General features: G+C 42.1%; 1 protein-coding gene across 4 annotated transcripts in view; it reads right to left on the bottom strand.

Annotated features, from left to right (window-relative positions):
* NTRK3 (neurotrophic receptor tyrosine kinase 3) overlaps positions 1-14,287 on the bottom strand; it is a 1,591,631-nt gene that overhangs the window by 1,105,275 nt on the left and 472,069 nt on the right. For all 4 annotated transcript variants that reach the window (XM_085644469.1, XM_085644471.1, XM_085644470.1 and 1 more), the window contains one exon: positions 4,002-4,076. In XM_085644469.1, the coding sequence (XP_085500595.1) occupies positions 4,002-4,076 (75 nt within the window). The remainder of the gene's footprint in view (positions 1-4,001; positions 4,077-14,287) is intronic.

The raw sequence follows: 14,287 nt of genomic DNA, 5'->3' as shown, positions 1-14,287 counted from the left end.
CAATCGGTCTCTGAGCTCAAAGTAAAGGCCGTGCTGATGTTTTGCATTTGTGTTCCGACGCGGCAGAAGTAGCCCAGGCATATTGTCCGTGTAGATTGGATTTCGTAGAAGCTCCCACTATCAACAAACAGCGTGCTTGCTATTGTGCAACATCTACGGTACAAACAACACTATACTTAGATGTTCATTTATTCCAGATGTACTCTATATAAGCCTTAATGTACAGGTAAAAGCAGAGAGGAATTAAGACAATGGAGGATAAAGGAAATTTAAATAAAGATACTTGAATGAGAACGAAACAGAAAAAAACAATAACATGAAGATGGTAGGGAAACGTTTAGAAAGCGAGGACAATGGAAGAAAGAGAACACATGTATAAATAGAAATAAGAATAAAAACGGTAAAGAAAGTGGGGACAAAATCAGAGAATAAATTAAGATATGTAAAAATGTTCAGGTAAAAGCCGGGGTAACGGTAGAAACAGGGAACAGCGGAAGACGGGAAAGGAGAAAGAGCAGACAGGAAGAATGAACCGAGGAACAAAAGAAAATATAGAGGTAAAAAAAGAAGGGATGAGGAAGGAAGAAAGGAAGGAAGGTAGGTAGGTAGGTCCGACCATGGGAAAGAAAAGGATGGACGGGCGCAAGAGAAAAACATATTTGAATGCACGGTATCTTTTTGAATAGATCGAGCTCACAGTTGAAGGCTGGACTGTTCCTTCTCTCCACCGATTGGTCGCTGGCACGTCTATTCCCCTCCCCCAACAAAAGAAGACGAACACACGCCTCATAGTTATTGGAACAAGGGGCATTATTTCTCTTACAAGCACAGATGGGGCACGCAGCGCCGAAATTTGTTTTTTAAAACACACCAAATCCTACAGAATATGTTAATGTGGTAAAGTTGAGTTGTTGTGGGGTTTCGAAGTGTCCGCTGGGGGTTGGGGAAGGGGAGGGATGTCACGGAAGGGGCTTGACTCGAGCAGCAGTCGCCAATTAAACGAGAACCGACAACTGTTCACCTCCCAAACTCCCCCCACCAACCCCTTCCCACCTACCCAGAAAATCAATAAGCAGAACTCACTGCAGAGACAAAGCGGCGGTTTTAGGCGCGAAAATGCGATCCGGATAGACCAACGCAAGACTCTACTGATGCTCTGACGGGAGCTTGGCTGGACTGGTGAAAAACAAAAGTACATGCACAGTTGCATTGCATAAAGTTGCAAAATATATTCTGAGACATAATGAATGGGCAAACACACTTCAGTAAAAGTGCGGGCAGTGGGGTTTCCCTCAAATTCGGTCACAGCTTCGGGGCGTTAAATGCCAAATGCCAGGCTTCTTGCATTACATACTGTCCGGGTTAGACCAAAAGCTGCCCAGCTGTAACGGGAAAGCAGGTCAAACCTTCAAACGCTCTCTACATACACTATATCACCGATTACGACAAGGTTCCATTGGATTTAAAAACACAAAATAATGCGAGCTCTTGTCGTCTTGCCTTTTTATTTGTCTGACATTGACGACCTACAATACCATCATTTTTTAAACAGGTAATTTCCCATCTAATGTAGAATGTTCCTGAAATCCTGAATTCCATTTTTTGTCCCCACCCTCCACAAGAGCTCTCAGTAAAAGAGGGAGAGGCAGTCGCGGCTCGTGTCGTGTTCGGGGGGGGGGTGTCGCGCGGGGGTGGTTTTTTAAAAATAAAATCCTACCTGTCCTGAGCAGGTCCGGGTCCGCGCCGCCTCGGGTCCGTTACTTCTGGCGCCGCCGCCTACACACTCACTCACTGGAACAGCCCATCAGTGCTGGCATTGCAAGACCCCTCTCAGCCAATCCTGGTGCTGGAGCAGCACCAGGATTGGCTTAGAGCAGGCTTACGCTCCGCCCGCCTACCCATTAGGAGACCGAGGTTTGAGCCTTAGCTCAACCCTCGCTCTCTTAATGGGCATGCGCCAGCCTTTGGAAACACTAGTGCGCATGACTGGGCACGGTGCAAAAATCGCCCTCCGTCCCCACTCATGCGCACTTGTGTGCTGCTGGCTGCCTGTCAGTCAACATGACGCCAGACCGCCCACCCCCTTCAGACTCTGAAGGGGGTGGGCAGTCCAACGTCATACTGACTGACTGTTCTCCCTCAGCGTCTCTGAACTTAAGTAAACTGAGAGTTTACTTAAGTTCAACGCCCCAACGCCCCCAATGGACGGACCGCCACTGGCCACTACTGTTAATTTGTTTTCTAGTGCATGTTTAGAGGCTCATCATGGGTGTTGTTGAGGCAAGACACTGACACTAACGGCAGGACTGAGCCCGAATTTACAGATGGAATGCAGAAAAAATGTACTACTCCATTGAGTTCTCTTGTCTCATATCATTAGCTCATCGTTTTATGCGTCATTCATCTATTAAGTAAACTTCCTTAGAATATTAAAATATTTCTATTGCATTATTGATTCTTAATTTACCATATTTGGGTATTTAAACATCAACTCATAGGATTAGTGGATAAAACGATATCTCAAATTGGCTTCCCCAAAAAATTTACAGAACATTTTATTAGTTATTTTACAAAATCATAAATAACATTTGCACTCTTTGTCAGAGCTTTAGGCTCTCCCATATACAGAAATTCTTTCTCATTATAGCTGTTTGTGTTCAAGCTTATGCTTATAAATTTTATAAAAATGTCTTCGAATTTTCTAACTGCCCAGTTCAAGTTAGATTTTTTTGTGATGAACCATCCTTATCTCTATTTTATCGCTAAAATATATCTGTCAACTTATAACCTACGGGTCCTGATTATGAGTTTGGTGGTCCTCCCACAGAGCGCCACACCAGCACTCCGCAGGAGGACCGCCAAAACTCTGCACGCACTGCCTGGCTGATTTAGATTGTAATCCTTGGTGGGTGGGGCATGATGCAGTGGTGTCACAGTTGCACCTTTCAAAGGCTCATAGGAGAGCCTTAGAAAGGCACCACCATGGGACCGCCGCCGTACTTTCCTGCACGGCATGGAATGCACCATGTTGTGCAGTAAATGCAATGCAGGAATCCCCTGCCCTCCTGCATGCATTCTCAGGCTTTGCAATGGCCCCCTGAGTTGCCTCACTGCCATCCTTTCCATGGCGGGCTTACTGGATGGTGGTGAGGCAACTTGCAATATTCTCAGCAGTGCTGCAACGGCACCACCAGCATATTGATGCCTCTGACCACTGAGCAACCACCGCAGGATCGCGGATCCCCAGTGGCCGCAGCGGTCCTGTGTCAGTTGGACCGCCACACTCCTGATAGAGCATACAGTGCCGCAGCAGAAGTGGAGGCCAACCGCCACCACAGGTTCTGCGGTCCCATGGACGGCCGAACTCATAATAAGACCCTAAATCTCTTGACGGGCATGTTAATATTCGATCAAACAGCATAACACAATGTGTCAAGCGGGTCTATTAATGGGGCCAAAGTTTCTTTTGGTGCATTTGTTTTAGCCAAATAGTGTTTCATTTGGCCATATAATTATCCTGACCAAAGAATATCATGCCAGTTTTGATTTGTGAAAATATTGATTTTGCAGAGATAATATGTCTGCTAAAAGAAAACACGATATGCACAGTCAATCCATTTATATGTTTCTTGAACCAAAAGCCACCAATAACAAACAAAATGGTAGTTTCACAGAAAGCCAATTGTGCCTTAATGATAATGGTTTTAGAAATCATCTTTTCAAATTTGAATACTGGAATAAAAATGGAATGGCAAATTCGTTCTACCAGGTGATGTCAACTATTCAATTGCGTTTACACCTGCCCAAGCAGCACTGCACTGGACATAATGTAAACCAAAAACAAACCTCAAGCAGTTAAGATGGGTATTTTAAGATTCTGAAAGACTGTCTTTAATAGTTTCTCTTGTTCATTAAGTGTCTGTTACAGAAGTGTATTCTTGCACGACTCTGCAAAGATATTAGCAAAATCTACACACTTGTATGAATAATGTAGTACTTACAACTTTTGTAGTCCCGTGTACAGTTCCATTTCGACAGCGTTCAGTGTGTGCAACCCTTTCCTATGTTCAATATATCTGAAAAAATAGAGGTGAAAAAATAATTTTAATTGGAGATATTCACGGAAAATTATCGTACCAATTTGAATTTACAAAACACTGATTTAGCTTTCTTTGTACAATCATTGATAACAATCATTTGTGTGTAATGCATTGAAGGGTAATACTGCGCAGCCGCCTATCACCCAGGACTCTATTTGTCTTCGCAAGTTTCTACATCACTAGTTCCCACGCTCTGCAGACCTTTAACCATCTGACACTATTAGACATGAATCCGGCGCCTCAAGCGTCCAATTTGTACCACACTGTTACTTTTAAAATCAAACTTCTGAGATTTTTATACTTCATGCTTTAGTTTTGCAATCATCCATAGTGCAGTGCTCGCATTTCCCTCTCAAGATTTCTGATTGGCGACCATTGCGAACTTAAAGCTTTAAAGTATATTTTTAAATGTACTTAGCATCGTCACCTCTGAGTATTCTACTAGTAGTGTCTATTACTTGAATTGCCTCTTTTGTTTCTCTTCATTGTACTTACGAACTGATGGTGATCCATCCCCAGGGACAGGAAACATGTTTAACTAATTTAATTAAACCCTAAATTGTTTGGAATACAATATAGGTCACTATACTGAGATACTCCTGGTTTTCTGTTGTCGCTAGAGGGGCAGGCACATTGAACTACCTCGCCATTTTAGACAGATTCCTAATTCTAATGTTTGTGCTCTGTTGATAGGTTTCATTGAAATAAATTAATAATATGGATCCTATGACAGAGTGAATTATTAACTGAGAAGGCTGGTAGTCGAGTACAAGTAATAATGACATTGTTCGTGTTACGTCCAGTAAAGGTTTCAGTAATTTACACCCAAGACTCAACCCATGGTGACTATGGCACAGAGCAGACAGGCTTAACTTGGGAACATTTGTAAAGCCTTCAGAAGTACAAAAGCTGTAAAGAAATTTGAAACACAACACAAAAAATATTCCAGTTTCTAAAAATAGAGAATATGTTTTTAACAAAATGACACCAAAGCAACACCGCTGTAATGTACAATGTTATTATGTATATTTGTTCATGTATATGCTTAAAGTCTGGCTGTATTATTCTATCGCAAGACTACTGGTCCAAAACTAAATTTTTTCATTGTCAGCCGTGTATCTCAGATTCTATAAGAACTGCTAAAAAAAACTCAATAAAATTGTGTTAAAAAAAAAGCATCAAAAATCCAACGAGGGGAACCAGAGACATGAATTTGTAAAGTTTCAAATGAAAATCGCACCAAAAAGCACAAAGCGCCAACCTCAGGCATCTATTCGTGTTACACCGGGTCAAAGTCAAAAGTTAAGGCTGAAGCAATGGATCGCTGTTTGGATACAGAGACCAGGTTCATACTGGTGAAAAGTTTGCCTTATGACTTGAAAACGTCTATGGATTAAAAGTGGTTGGCAACGAGTCGTAGGCAGGGGAAGCTGCAAGCTGGATACCAAGTGGGGCTCAACAATTGCGAGTTGCTGAAGAGCGGGGTACCAGTGTGGTTGATAACATAGGTGGGAAAGCTCTGAGTGGGCAAAGTCTGTGCCCAGTAAAGGCTCAATGTCGATCAGATGCTGCTTGGCATCAATCCTGGTGAAACCTTCTATCTACAGACTTGAAAACTTTTCTGGAAGTTGAATCTCCTTCAGCAGGTCAAGCTGGTAAGTTGAAGCTGACCAGCAGTTCTACATCAACAACTATGGCTTTGACTGTGACCCTGGTCTTCGTCAGTTCTCCACGTAGAAAGCTGGGAAAAGTCCCACTTCTTGCAGTTTAGGGACAGGGAGTGTACACTCTAACACCAGTCTAGGGCCTGGGACTTGGGAGGCACTACTTGGGGGCCAGGAATCACTCCAACAGAAACCACCAGCATGTTCCAGGGGAGGTCCAGTTGAAGCTGGTTAGCTGGGCTCCTTCAGGAAAGTGGATCTCTTGGAGTCTTTGTGTCCCTGAAGCTTATCATGAGGTCAACCAACTGACCATTGGAGTCCACTTCTTTGACCTAGGTAGAAGTGGGAGCAGAGCCAGCTCTTAGGGTTCTCCTCACGGGTTTCAACAGCAAGTGAAGTTCTTATTCTATCTTCCAAAGGTACAGCAGTGTTCTGAAGAAGGTACCAAAGAATGCAACATTCATGTTGGGCACTAGCTTGTGGGTGGCGGTGATTCGAGCCCCCATCCTGACTAATAAGAAAATAGTTGCCAGGGGCCACCCCATCCACTTTGCAGCAGTCCTCATTTGTGTGGTAGCAAACAATCATACTCTGCACTTCTCTACCCAAAACCAACATGGGAGAACATTTGTCCCTCTTTGCAGATCACCCTGTGCCCACCCAGAGGTGTGGCTATGGAAATGGAAAACCCTCGATTACATAACTGTAAATCAATTCTGGGGCAGCTCCCCTCCTGACTGGGTTTGTAGCCAGCTTGAATAGAAACACAAAAAGGAGGCAGGCTTAAGTGTGAGCTACATTTACCAGTGATATGGTAGACATTCCTTGAAGATATGCAAGAGGCTGGGCACAGCCACTAGGCAATCCTGGGAAAGTCAGCCTCTCCCCACACCCAAGGTCTTTGGTATGTTATGTGAATAGGTTTTATTCAGTGCAACAAATCAGGAGTATCGTGGTGCTCCATCCTGAAACCAGAGGATCCCCAAAAAGGAAGGTTAGAGCCCAAGCAAAAGAAAACAAGTAGGTCTTTTTAAACAGAGGAAAGTTTTGACATGACCAGATATGTGGAGGCACCTTCTTCCAATGTCAAGGTCCTAAGTATGAGAAAGTGCACCCCCATATCAGGCCGTACAAATGTGTTGAGGGATAGCCAATGCCATGTAAGCCAGTCCATGGTTTCTGGTGGGCTTGATTCTTCCAACCAAGTTTGAGAGCCCCCCTTCCACCCTAGGTACAAAGCTTGGTGGACATGACCACACATTTAAATATGCATTGCTTATTGATAGCAAGCCAATGCAAAGATTTCAATATTGGATTCTCCATAGTCCTGGGGTAGGAGATATAACAATCTAACAGCTACTTTTTGCACTACCTGTAACAGAAACATCAGTGCCTCATTAGTCACCACCATTAAGGAGACTGCCCAAATCAGCCGCAACCAGTCCAGATCTCGGGGGCCTTACTGAAAAGGAAAATGTCAGTCTTTTCCCCAGTAGGCTGGAGGCAATTCTGTTTCATACAATTTGCCACAGCATGTAGGCAGTTGCAGAACGTAGTTCTACTTGCATCATGCTGATGACCTATAGACACCACTAGCTGGGTGTGGCTGGCCCATGAGAAAGTCTCCAAGCTGTATTCTCTAACAGTTTTAATGAGAGGGGGCCACATAGATGGTAAACAGAGTGGGGCTTAATTATGACCACTGTGACACACTACATGTATTATTGACAATCTGAACTGTATATGGAAGAAGAGCAACCACGCGGATTCTGTCTTTCAGAAAATACCTTCAACCCAGCTAATGCCTGGAAATGGATACAAATGTCATGCAGCAATTTCATTAGAATGGAATGGGATGCTGCATCAAATGCTGCAGACAGATTTAGCAGCTTTGGTATGGACGGATTTCCATTTCCAAGGAAGTTCAAACAGCATCATTGACTGCCAAAAAGACGGATTGCTATGAATCCAGTAAGTTGTTTTCCTCTATGTACTTTGAAAGTTAACTGTTGATAATTTTTTCATGAATTTTGATAGGATAGGCCAGCAGAGAAATTGACTGATGGTTTGACAACTTAGCGGGGTCTGCTCAGGGTTTTTTCAGTATTGTGAGGACATTGGCATGTTTCCAGCCCATCTCTACCTTAGCTGAGTTGAGTGAGATGTCAAAGAGATTCCTAAGACAGGAAGCCAACAATGAAGGGAAGGCGGAGAGCATGCACGCTGGGCCTGGATCATCCTCAGATCCTCAGCTCTGCCTCAGCTGTGGAAGCCAATTACCAAGTCAGTCATCCAGAAGCTATTCACCTCATCTGTAACTATTTGAAGCTCACACCTATGGGAATTTAGGGGGTTTACGCAGGTTAAATGTGACTTTTTAAATGCTACTTTTGTAAAATATTTAGTACAAATCCACCTTTTCCCAATACATTTTCCTTGTAATACAATATTTAAAAATTCAAGAATGAACTTATTACCGGGTACCTAGGTGGAGATAACAATATTTACTTTTGCTATGGAAGATCTGATCCTGCTACAGCGAAATTAGCTTTTAGGGAATTGTCACTGTAAGGACATGTTTAACATTATACTCATACTTGTCCAACTTTTAAATAGCATGCACTCTCCTCTATGGGCTTTTATGTTCAAGGCCCACTAATTAATGTTGAAAAGGGAGAGTTTAGGCCTGTCTAAAGGGGTTATTTTGACAGATCAAATTTGCCATTTAAACCTGCACAGTCAAATTACTGGGTGTCAAGGCCATGCACCTGAAAAACAGGAAATCTGCTGGAGCAACAAATATCCAAACCAACTACTTCAGAACTTCGGAACAACCCTGGGTGCACCTCAAATGCAATGATGATGATGTTTTAATGCTTGTTCCCCAGAAGATAGGGGTGTTTGGGGAATCGAAAAAGGGCTGGCTGTGGACTGGAACATCTGATGAGCCTCCTCAAATTATGTCTCTAGACTTTTCTAATGGCTGCTAGGAAGGGTCTACAACCCGCTGCCACTACTTAAGTAACATATCAAAGCATAGATTCCCTGAAGTCACATTATATTCCCTGACCTAACATAACAGTTCACTCACTTTTACTGCTGTCCTTAGGTTCTTTCAAGTTCTAATTCTCCAGTTACGCTTGCTGCTCTTGCCGTGGATAGGTGCTGCTTCAAATGAGATTATTCTCTGTAAACACTGTTCTTTTAATTTAAGTAACACTAGTTCCTGATACTTTCTCAGGATTCATAGCATAGTGATTTGCAGTTCCTTTGTTTAAGCACTGATTACAATTTCTAGCTTGTGCACACTAATTGTTCTTTTTTGCTTTTCTTTTTGCAGATTTTCACTGATGAGGCTGCGCCTGGAGACAGAGGTGATGCAATGCAAAAAGAGACGTACCAAGGACTACTCTACATAATGTGCTCGCAAACAAAGATAAGTACAAGCAGCTTGCAGAGGTTGCACTATCACTGGGTCCTTAAAGCCATACAAAATGGCTGATATAGGGGTGCAGTATTCATAGTACACCACCCAAAAATGGCAGTTGTCTCACATGGTACTCATGAAATCTTGCGAGATTTTGAGCGCATTGTAAACAATAGGCTGTGAACAGGTTATGCTTCCAGAGATGCAGGTGAGAAGTGGGATTATCATTGAATCTGGGGGATGGCATAAAGGTGGCACTTGGGAGGGTTAGTTGGTGCAGCAATGCAGAAATGTGACAGGTGGCATGGGAGAACAAGATGGAGCTGTCCTCGTTATTCAGTATTGGTCCTTGTGTTTTGTGCATCTGTAGGTTGGTGCAGTGTAATGTAATGTAATGTAGTGTATGGTATAGATGCTGCAATTCACAACACTTGGTACAGGCCTGCATTCATGTTTTACATTGCCACTTTATTGGTGGCACAGTATGTGCTGCAGTCCACTAGTGACATATAACTTACAGGATTTGTGTACATCCTGCTCAGAAGAGCAACGCCCTGCCTCACACCTAAGGCTCTTTTGTTATTATGTCTGGGAAAAATACACAAACTACTACAGGAGAGCCATTCACAGTCATGTGACCCTAGAAACTGACAGAAAGGCACATTTGGTTTAGACAGAAAAATGCCAACTCTCTAATAGTAGCATTTTCAGGATAGTAACTTAAAATCCATTAAAGAGGGTATTTAATTGCAAGTCATTTGGATGTAAACAACATATCTCTAGTTAGTCCCAAACTGAAGTTTGCAGTTTATTAAGTGTAAGGAAGTAACCCAGTGTTAGTCTATGGGAGAGCTAACCTTAAAGCGGTGAAAAATGACTTTAGGAGTTTTTCCCTGCTAAGACATGGGAAACATAAACCCACATGTCCTACTTTTTAAATACAGTGCACCCTGCCATAAGAACGTTTATGGCCTACATAAGAGGGTGTTTATAGCTATTTAAAAGGAAGGTTTAGGCCTGGCAAAAGGTTTATTTCATTATGTATTGCAAGCCTTAGTGGCAGTCCTGAGATATGTTTTGGAAGGCTCCTTTAGTAGGTGCCACAATGAGTGCTCCAACCCACTAGTAGCATTTCATTTACAGGCCTTGACTACATGCAATACAATATACTAGGTACTTATAGTAAATTAAATGTGCCAATTAGATGTAGGCTAATTTACCATTTTTGAATGAGTGAGCGCAAGCACTCTACCACTGATTGGCAAGGGGAAAGGGCGTAGTAAAGTGCACAGAGTCCTAATGCCAACAAAACAAATTCACAAAATACGGGCCGAAGGCAAAACATTTGGGGGAGTATCAGATCAAGGATGTCATGTCTAATAGTTATCCTAAAAATACACTTTTTTTATATATCCTTTATACATGACCCACACATTTTTCCCTTCATTCCTGGGGATGTTATATATGCGAGAGATTGTGGGCAGAAAACTCATATCAAAATTAAGACATCTTTCCTCTGCCAGCATTAATTTCATGTGAGCATCCTCAGTGTCAAGCACCTGCACCCAGACGTGCAAGCAAATTGTCAATGCTTTAATTATCTTGATGCTAGGAGCCTTCTTTATGCAAACCTCATGTCTGTGACTCTGCATCTACAACCCTCCTATTCTGAAAGTCCAACTGCATCCGTTAATTTGCTGCAAGGACTAACTCTGCCTCAAGTGCCGTTTCTCGGTAGCTTTTGTGACAGTTGATGAGGTAAGCCCCTTATTGAAAACACTCTTAATTCCATTACGGACAAATGTGTTCCTGCACAGCGATAACTAGAAAAGGCCTACTGAAGTATTTGAGCTTAATGTGGGGAGTCCGAAGGGGATAGAAAAAAGTGGTGGAGCTACATTCTTCTAGAAATTCATAAGTTAGGAGGTTATGCAGGTGGAGTTGCACCACCTGAGAACAAAACTGGGGCCATTAGACCAGCTGCAACCATTCAACTGTACTGAAGTGATGCTTTGAACTGTTAAAAAATGTCAACTCTGCCACACATAACCTTTATGTTATTATTAACAAACAAATACTCAATGACTAGGAAACGCTAAGGAAATTTGACACATCTAAGCTCTGGCCCAACTTTATTACATCTTGGTACCACTATTTGAAATATTTAGTGGACTCTAACAATGTTGGTGGGTCACAAGTAAGTGGTTATAGCATGTGCACATTTTATTTTGATCTGATCAACAAAAGCTGCTGAATATGTTTTGTGAGCCAAACAGCATGCTGATTATTCAAAACAATGACTATTCCATGACCTTAAGACAATGGGTATCAATCAGCGAGGGGACATACTAGGTAAATGTCAATATCATGGACTAATAACTCCAACTTGCATCTGACATTTCATTCTCTTTCAGGAGGGATCTCAGACAGAGGACAAGTCTCACAAAACTGGCAATGGTATGGATCTTCAACATCTCTATTTTTATGTTGCTAGCATAGGTGCTCACGTGAGCAAGTGGAGAGCCAAGCTTGAGAAACTAGAGCTAACGTATCTTTGGTATCCTACTTAGGTGCTCATTTCTCCATTTAGAGGGATCTGAATTCCATCTTGATTGCTTTGTTGACAGTTGACTCATTTCTGAGGGGATAGCTGCATTGGATGAATAAGGTGCAATTTCATACATGATTAATGAAATTGCCAAGTTTGCAAACTCTAGCTCTCATGGCCAGAAACTTGCTCTGACAAAGAGAATTGAATGTCTCCTTCATGAAGGCCTGACATATTTCTTGACTGGAAAGTGTGCAGACTGAGTCCCGGAGTCTGACTTTCTCTTCATCACTGACATTTCACTTGATTCAGGCCTGTTGGAATGAGAAAGTGTAGAGCTTAACCTCATCAACCAGTTTGTTTCCCTATATTTAAGTGCTGCTCCAGATAGAAGGTACCGTCAGGCTTGCACCATGGATTCTTACTCCTTCCTCTGAAAACTGGATTGCTTGTTTACATTCTGGTCCATTTACTTTCTTCTTGTGTTCTTTCTCAAGCGAAATTGAAGGGTTTGAAAATGATTTGATTATCCCCTCTACTCAATGAGGTCCTTGATTTCCCTTTTAATAGGGATGATGACTAGGAAGGTGTGAACCCTTCCTCTGGATTTGTCTCGCTGGTTTTTGCACAGCTTTCCCTCTCTCAGCTCTCAAGGATGTGCGTAATGGTCTGGGGAAGGCTCCATCTTCAATGCTAGCGGATCTTAAGGGGGGAAGGCTATTGATCTTCAGCTCTCCAGAAATCCACTTATCTTAATTGCCAGTTTTCACTACTGTGGCAGTGCAACTCTGAGCTTATGCCTCAAACACTGCCTCACTATCCTGTGATCCTATGAAGATCCTACAATTTCTGGGGAAGAGTTTTGTTCTGAGTGGGGTAACTTGGAGCCATTCCCTTGATTATAAATGTATGGGCAGGTACTAATCGGATAGAGTTTTAGGCTTATTGGCTTGAAAACTGATGTGTGAGTCTAAACCCATCGCCCGTTCCATGTCTCCTCCTGGTTCTATGTGAATTTGTATCTTTGGCTTTTGAGGGAATGTCCCTTAAAGTACTGTTAGACAAAATTCTCATTTTTATGGTCATCATCTTTGCAAGACGTGGGTGAGAAAGATGTGAGCTGGGTAGCCTGAGCTGCTAAGTTGCCTATTGTTGTTTTCTCTGAGCAACATTGTCTTCTTCATTTCTTCATAACCAAATTAGTAGTAGATTTTTCATCTTCTTCAAGCTTTTTTCCATTTTCCTGTTATTGACAGACTCAATCTGCAGTGTACCCTGAAGCTCACTTGTCTGAAAATGTATAGGACCATCAAGTCCTATCTTAAAAATATTACGACATTCCATGCACCTTGTCACCTATGCTGGGTTGCAATCGTAGGAAAACCTCATAACCTCAGCAAGCCTCTATAAATTACAGTCTAAATAGCATATATATTTGTCACTAAGGTTTTGGCTGCATTACCATGGGTAAATCTAATCTTGTTAGATTTAACTCAGATGCATCAATCCAATGGGTAAGAAATAGTCACTATTTACTGCTAAAAGGTTATTACTTAACAAAGTATGCACACTGGTGTTAGTAGTCAAACAGCTTTGAAATTGTGAAATTTCATATTTGGAATATTGACATTTACTACCTGGTAATCTTGCATCCCCTAGGTCCCTGAGAGAAGGATCTCTCCATTTATACTAGAACAAAGATTGAAAATTTCAATTATTTTTCTGAGTTACAACCTATGAGGCACTGTTGGAAATGTGCCCCATCTGCAGAATTACCCCAGATGTTTGCCTTCTGTTGCTGAATCCATTTTGTTGGTCATAGCACTCTGTGCACTCTGCCTCTGCTAATCAGAGGTAAAGTGCTCATGCCCCCCCTTTAAAAAATATTAAGATTGGTGTACACCTGATTGGCATGTTTAATTTACTTATAAGTCCCTAGTATATGGTACCAACTTTTCCCTGGGATGGTAAACTAAATTCTACTAGTGGGTTGCAGCACTAATTGTGCCACCCACTATGGAAGGACTATAAAACATTTAATCAGGCCTGCCATTGCAGCCTGCTGTGCAGTTGTAAAACTGCCATTTCAACCTGGCAAATAAACCTGTCGCCAGGTCTTAACATTTCTAATAGCTAACATAAACACTAGGTTACATTACAAAAACTTTGAATGCTTAGTTTTAATTTGGGAGCAGCTTAAAAAAATGTTCAAGGACTCATTTAAATCATAATAGAAAATCCATATTAATGTTCTAATAAGATTCTATTCAACTATGGTGGAAATTACACTTTTAGAAAGTTGCCATTTTCCCTATGAAAACTGAAAGATTTTCCTGCTAGTGTTCAGCTGTCACCTGATCCCTGATTGCTCCCCTTTGGTAAAATGTGTATTGCTCCAGACAGTGGACAAATGACCCTGAAAATAGAGAGTAGGACTCCTCTCTTCACAGAATGGCCTGGGAGGATGTGCTCAGCTCCTTCCTGAGCTTTAAAGGACTCCTGCCCTGTCACCGGTTGATAAAGCTTACATATAAGCTTTATGTCTTTA

This window comes from Triturus cristatus, chromosome 3_1, assembly GCF_964204655.1.
Source record: "Triturus cristatus chromosome 3_1, aTriCri1.1, whole genome shotgun sequence".
Taxonomy (NCBI): Eukaryota; Metazoa; Chordata; class Amphibia; order Caudata; family Salamandridae; genus Triturus; species Triturus cristatus.
Note: the sequence above shows the minus strand (reverse complement) of the source record. Positions and strands in the feature narration are given on the sequence as shown.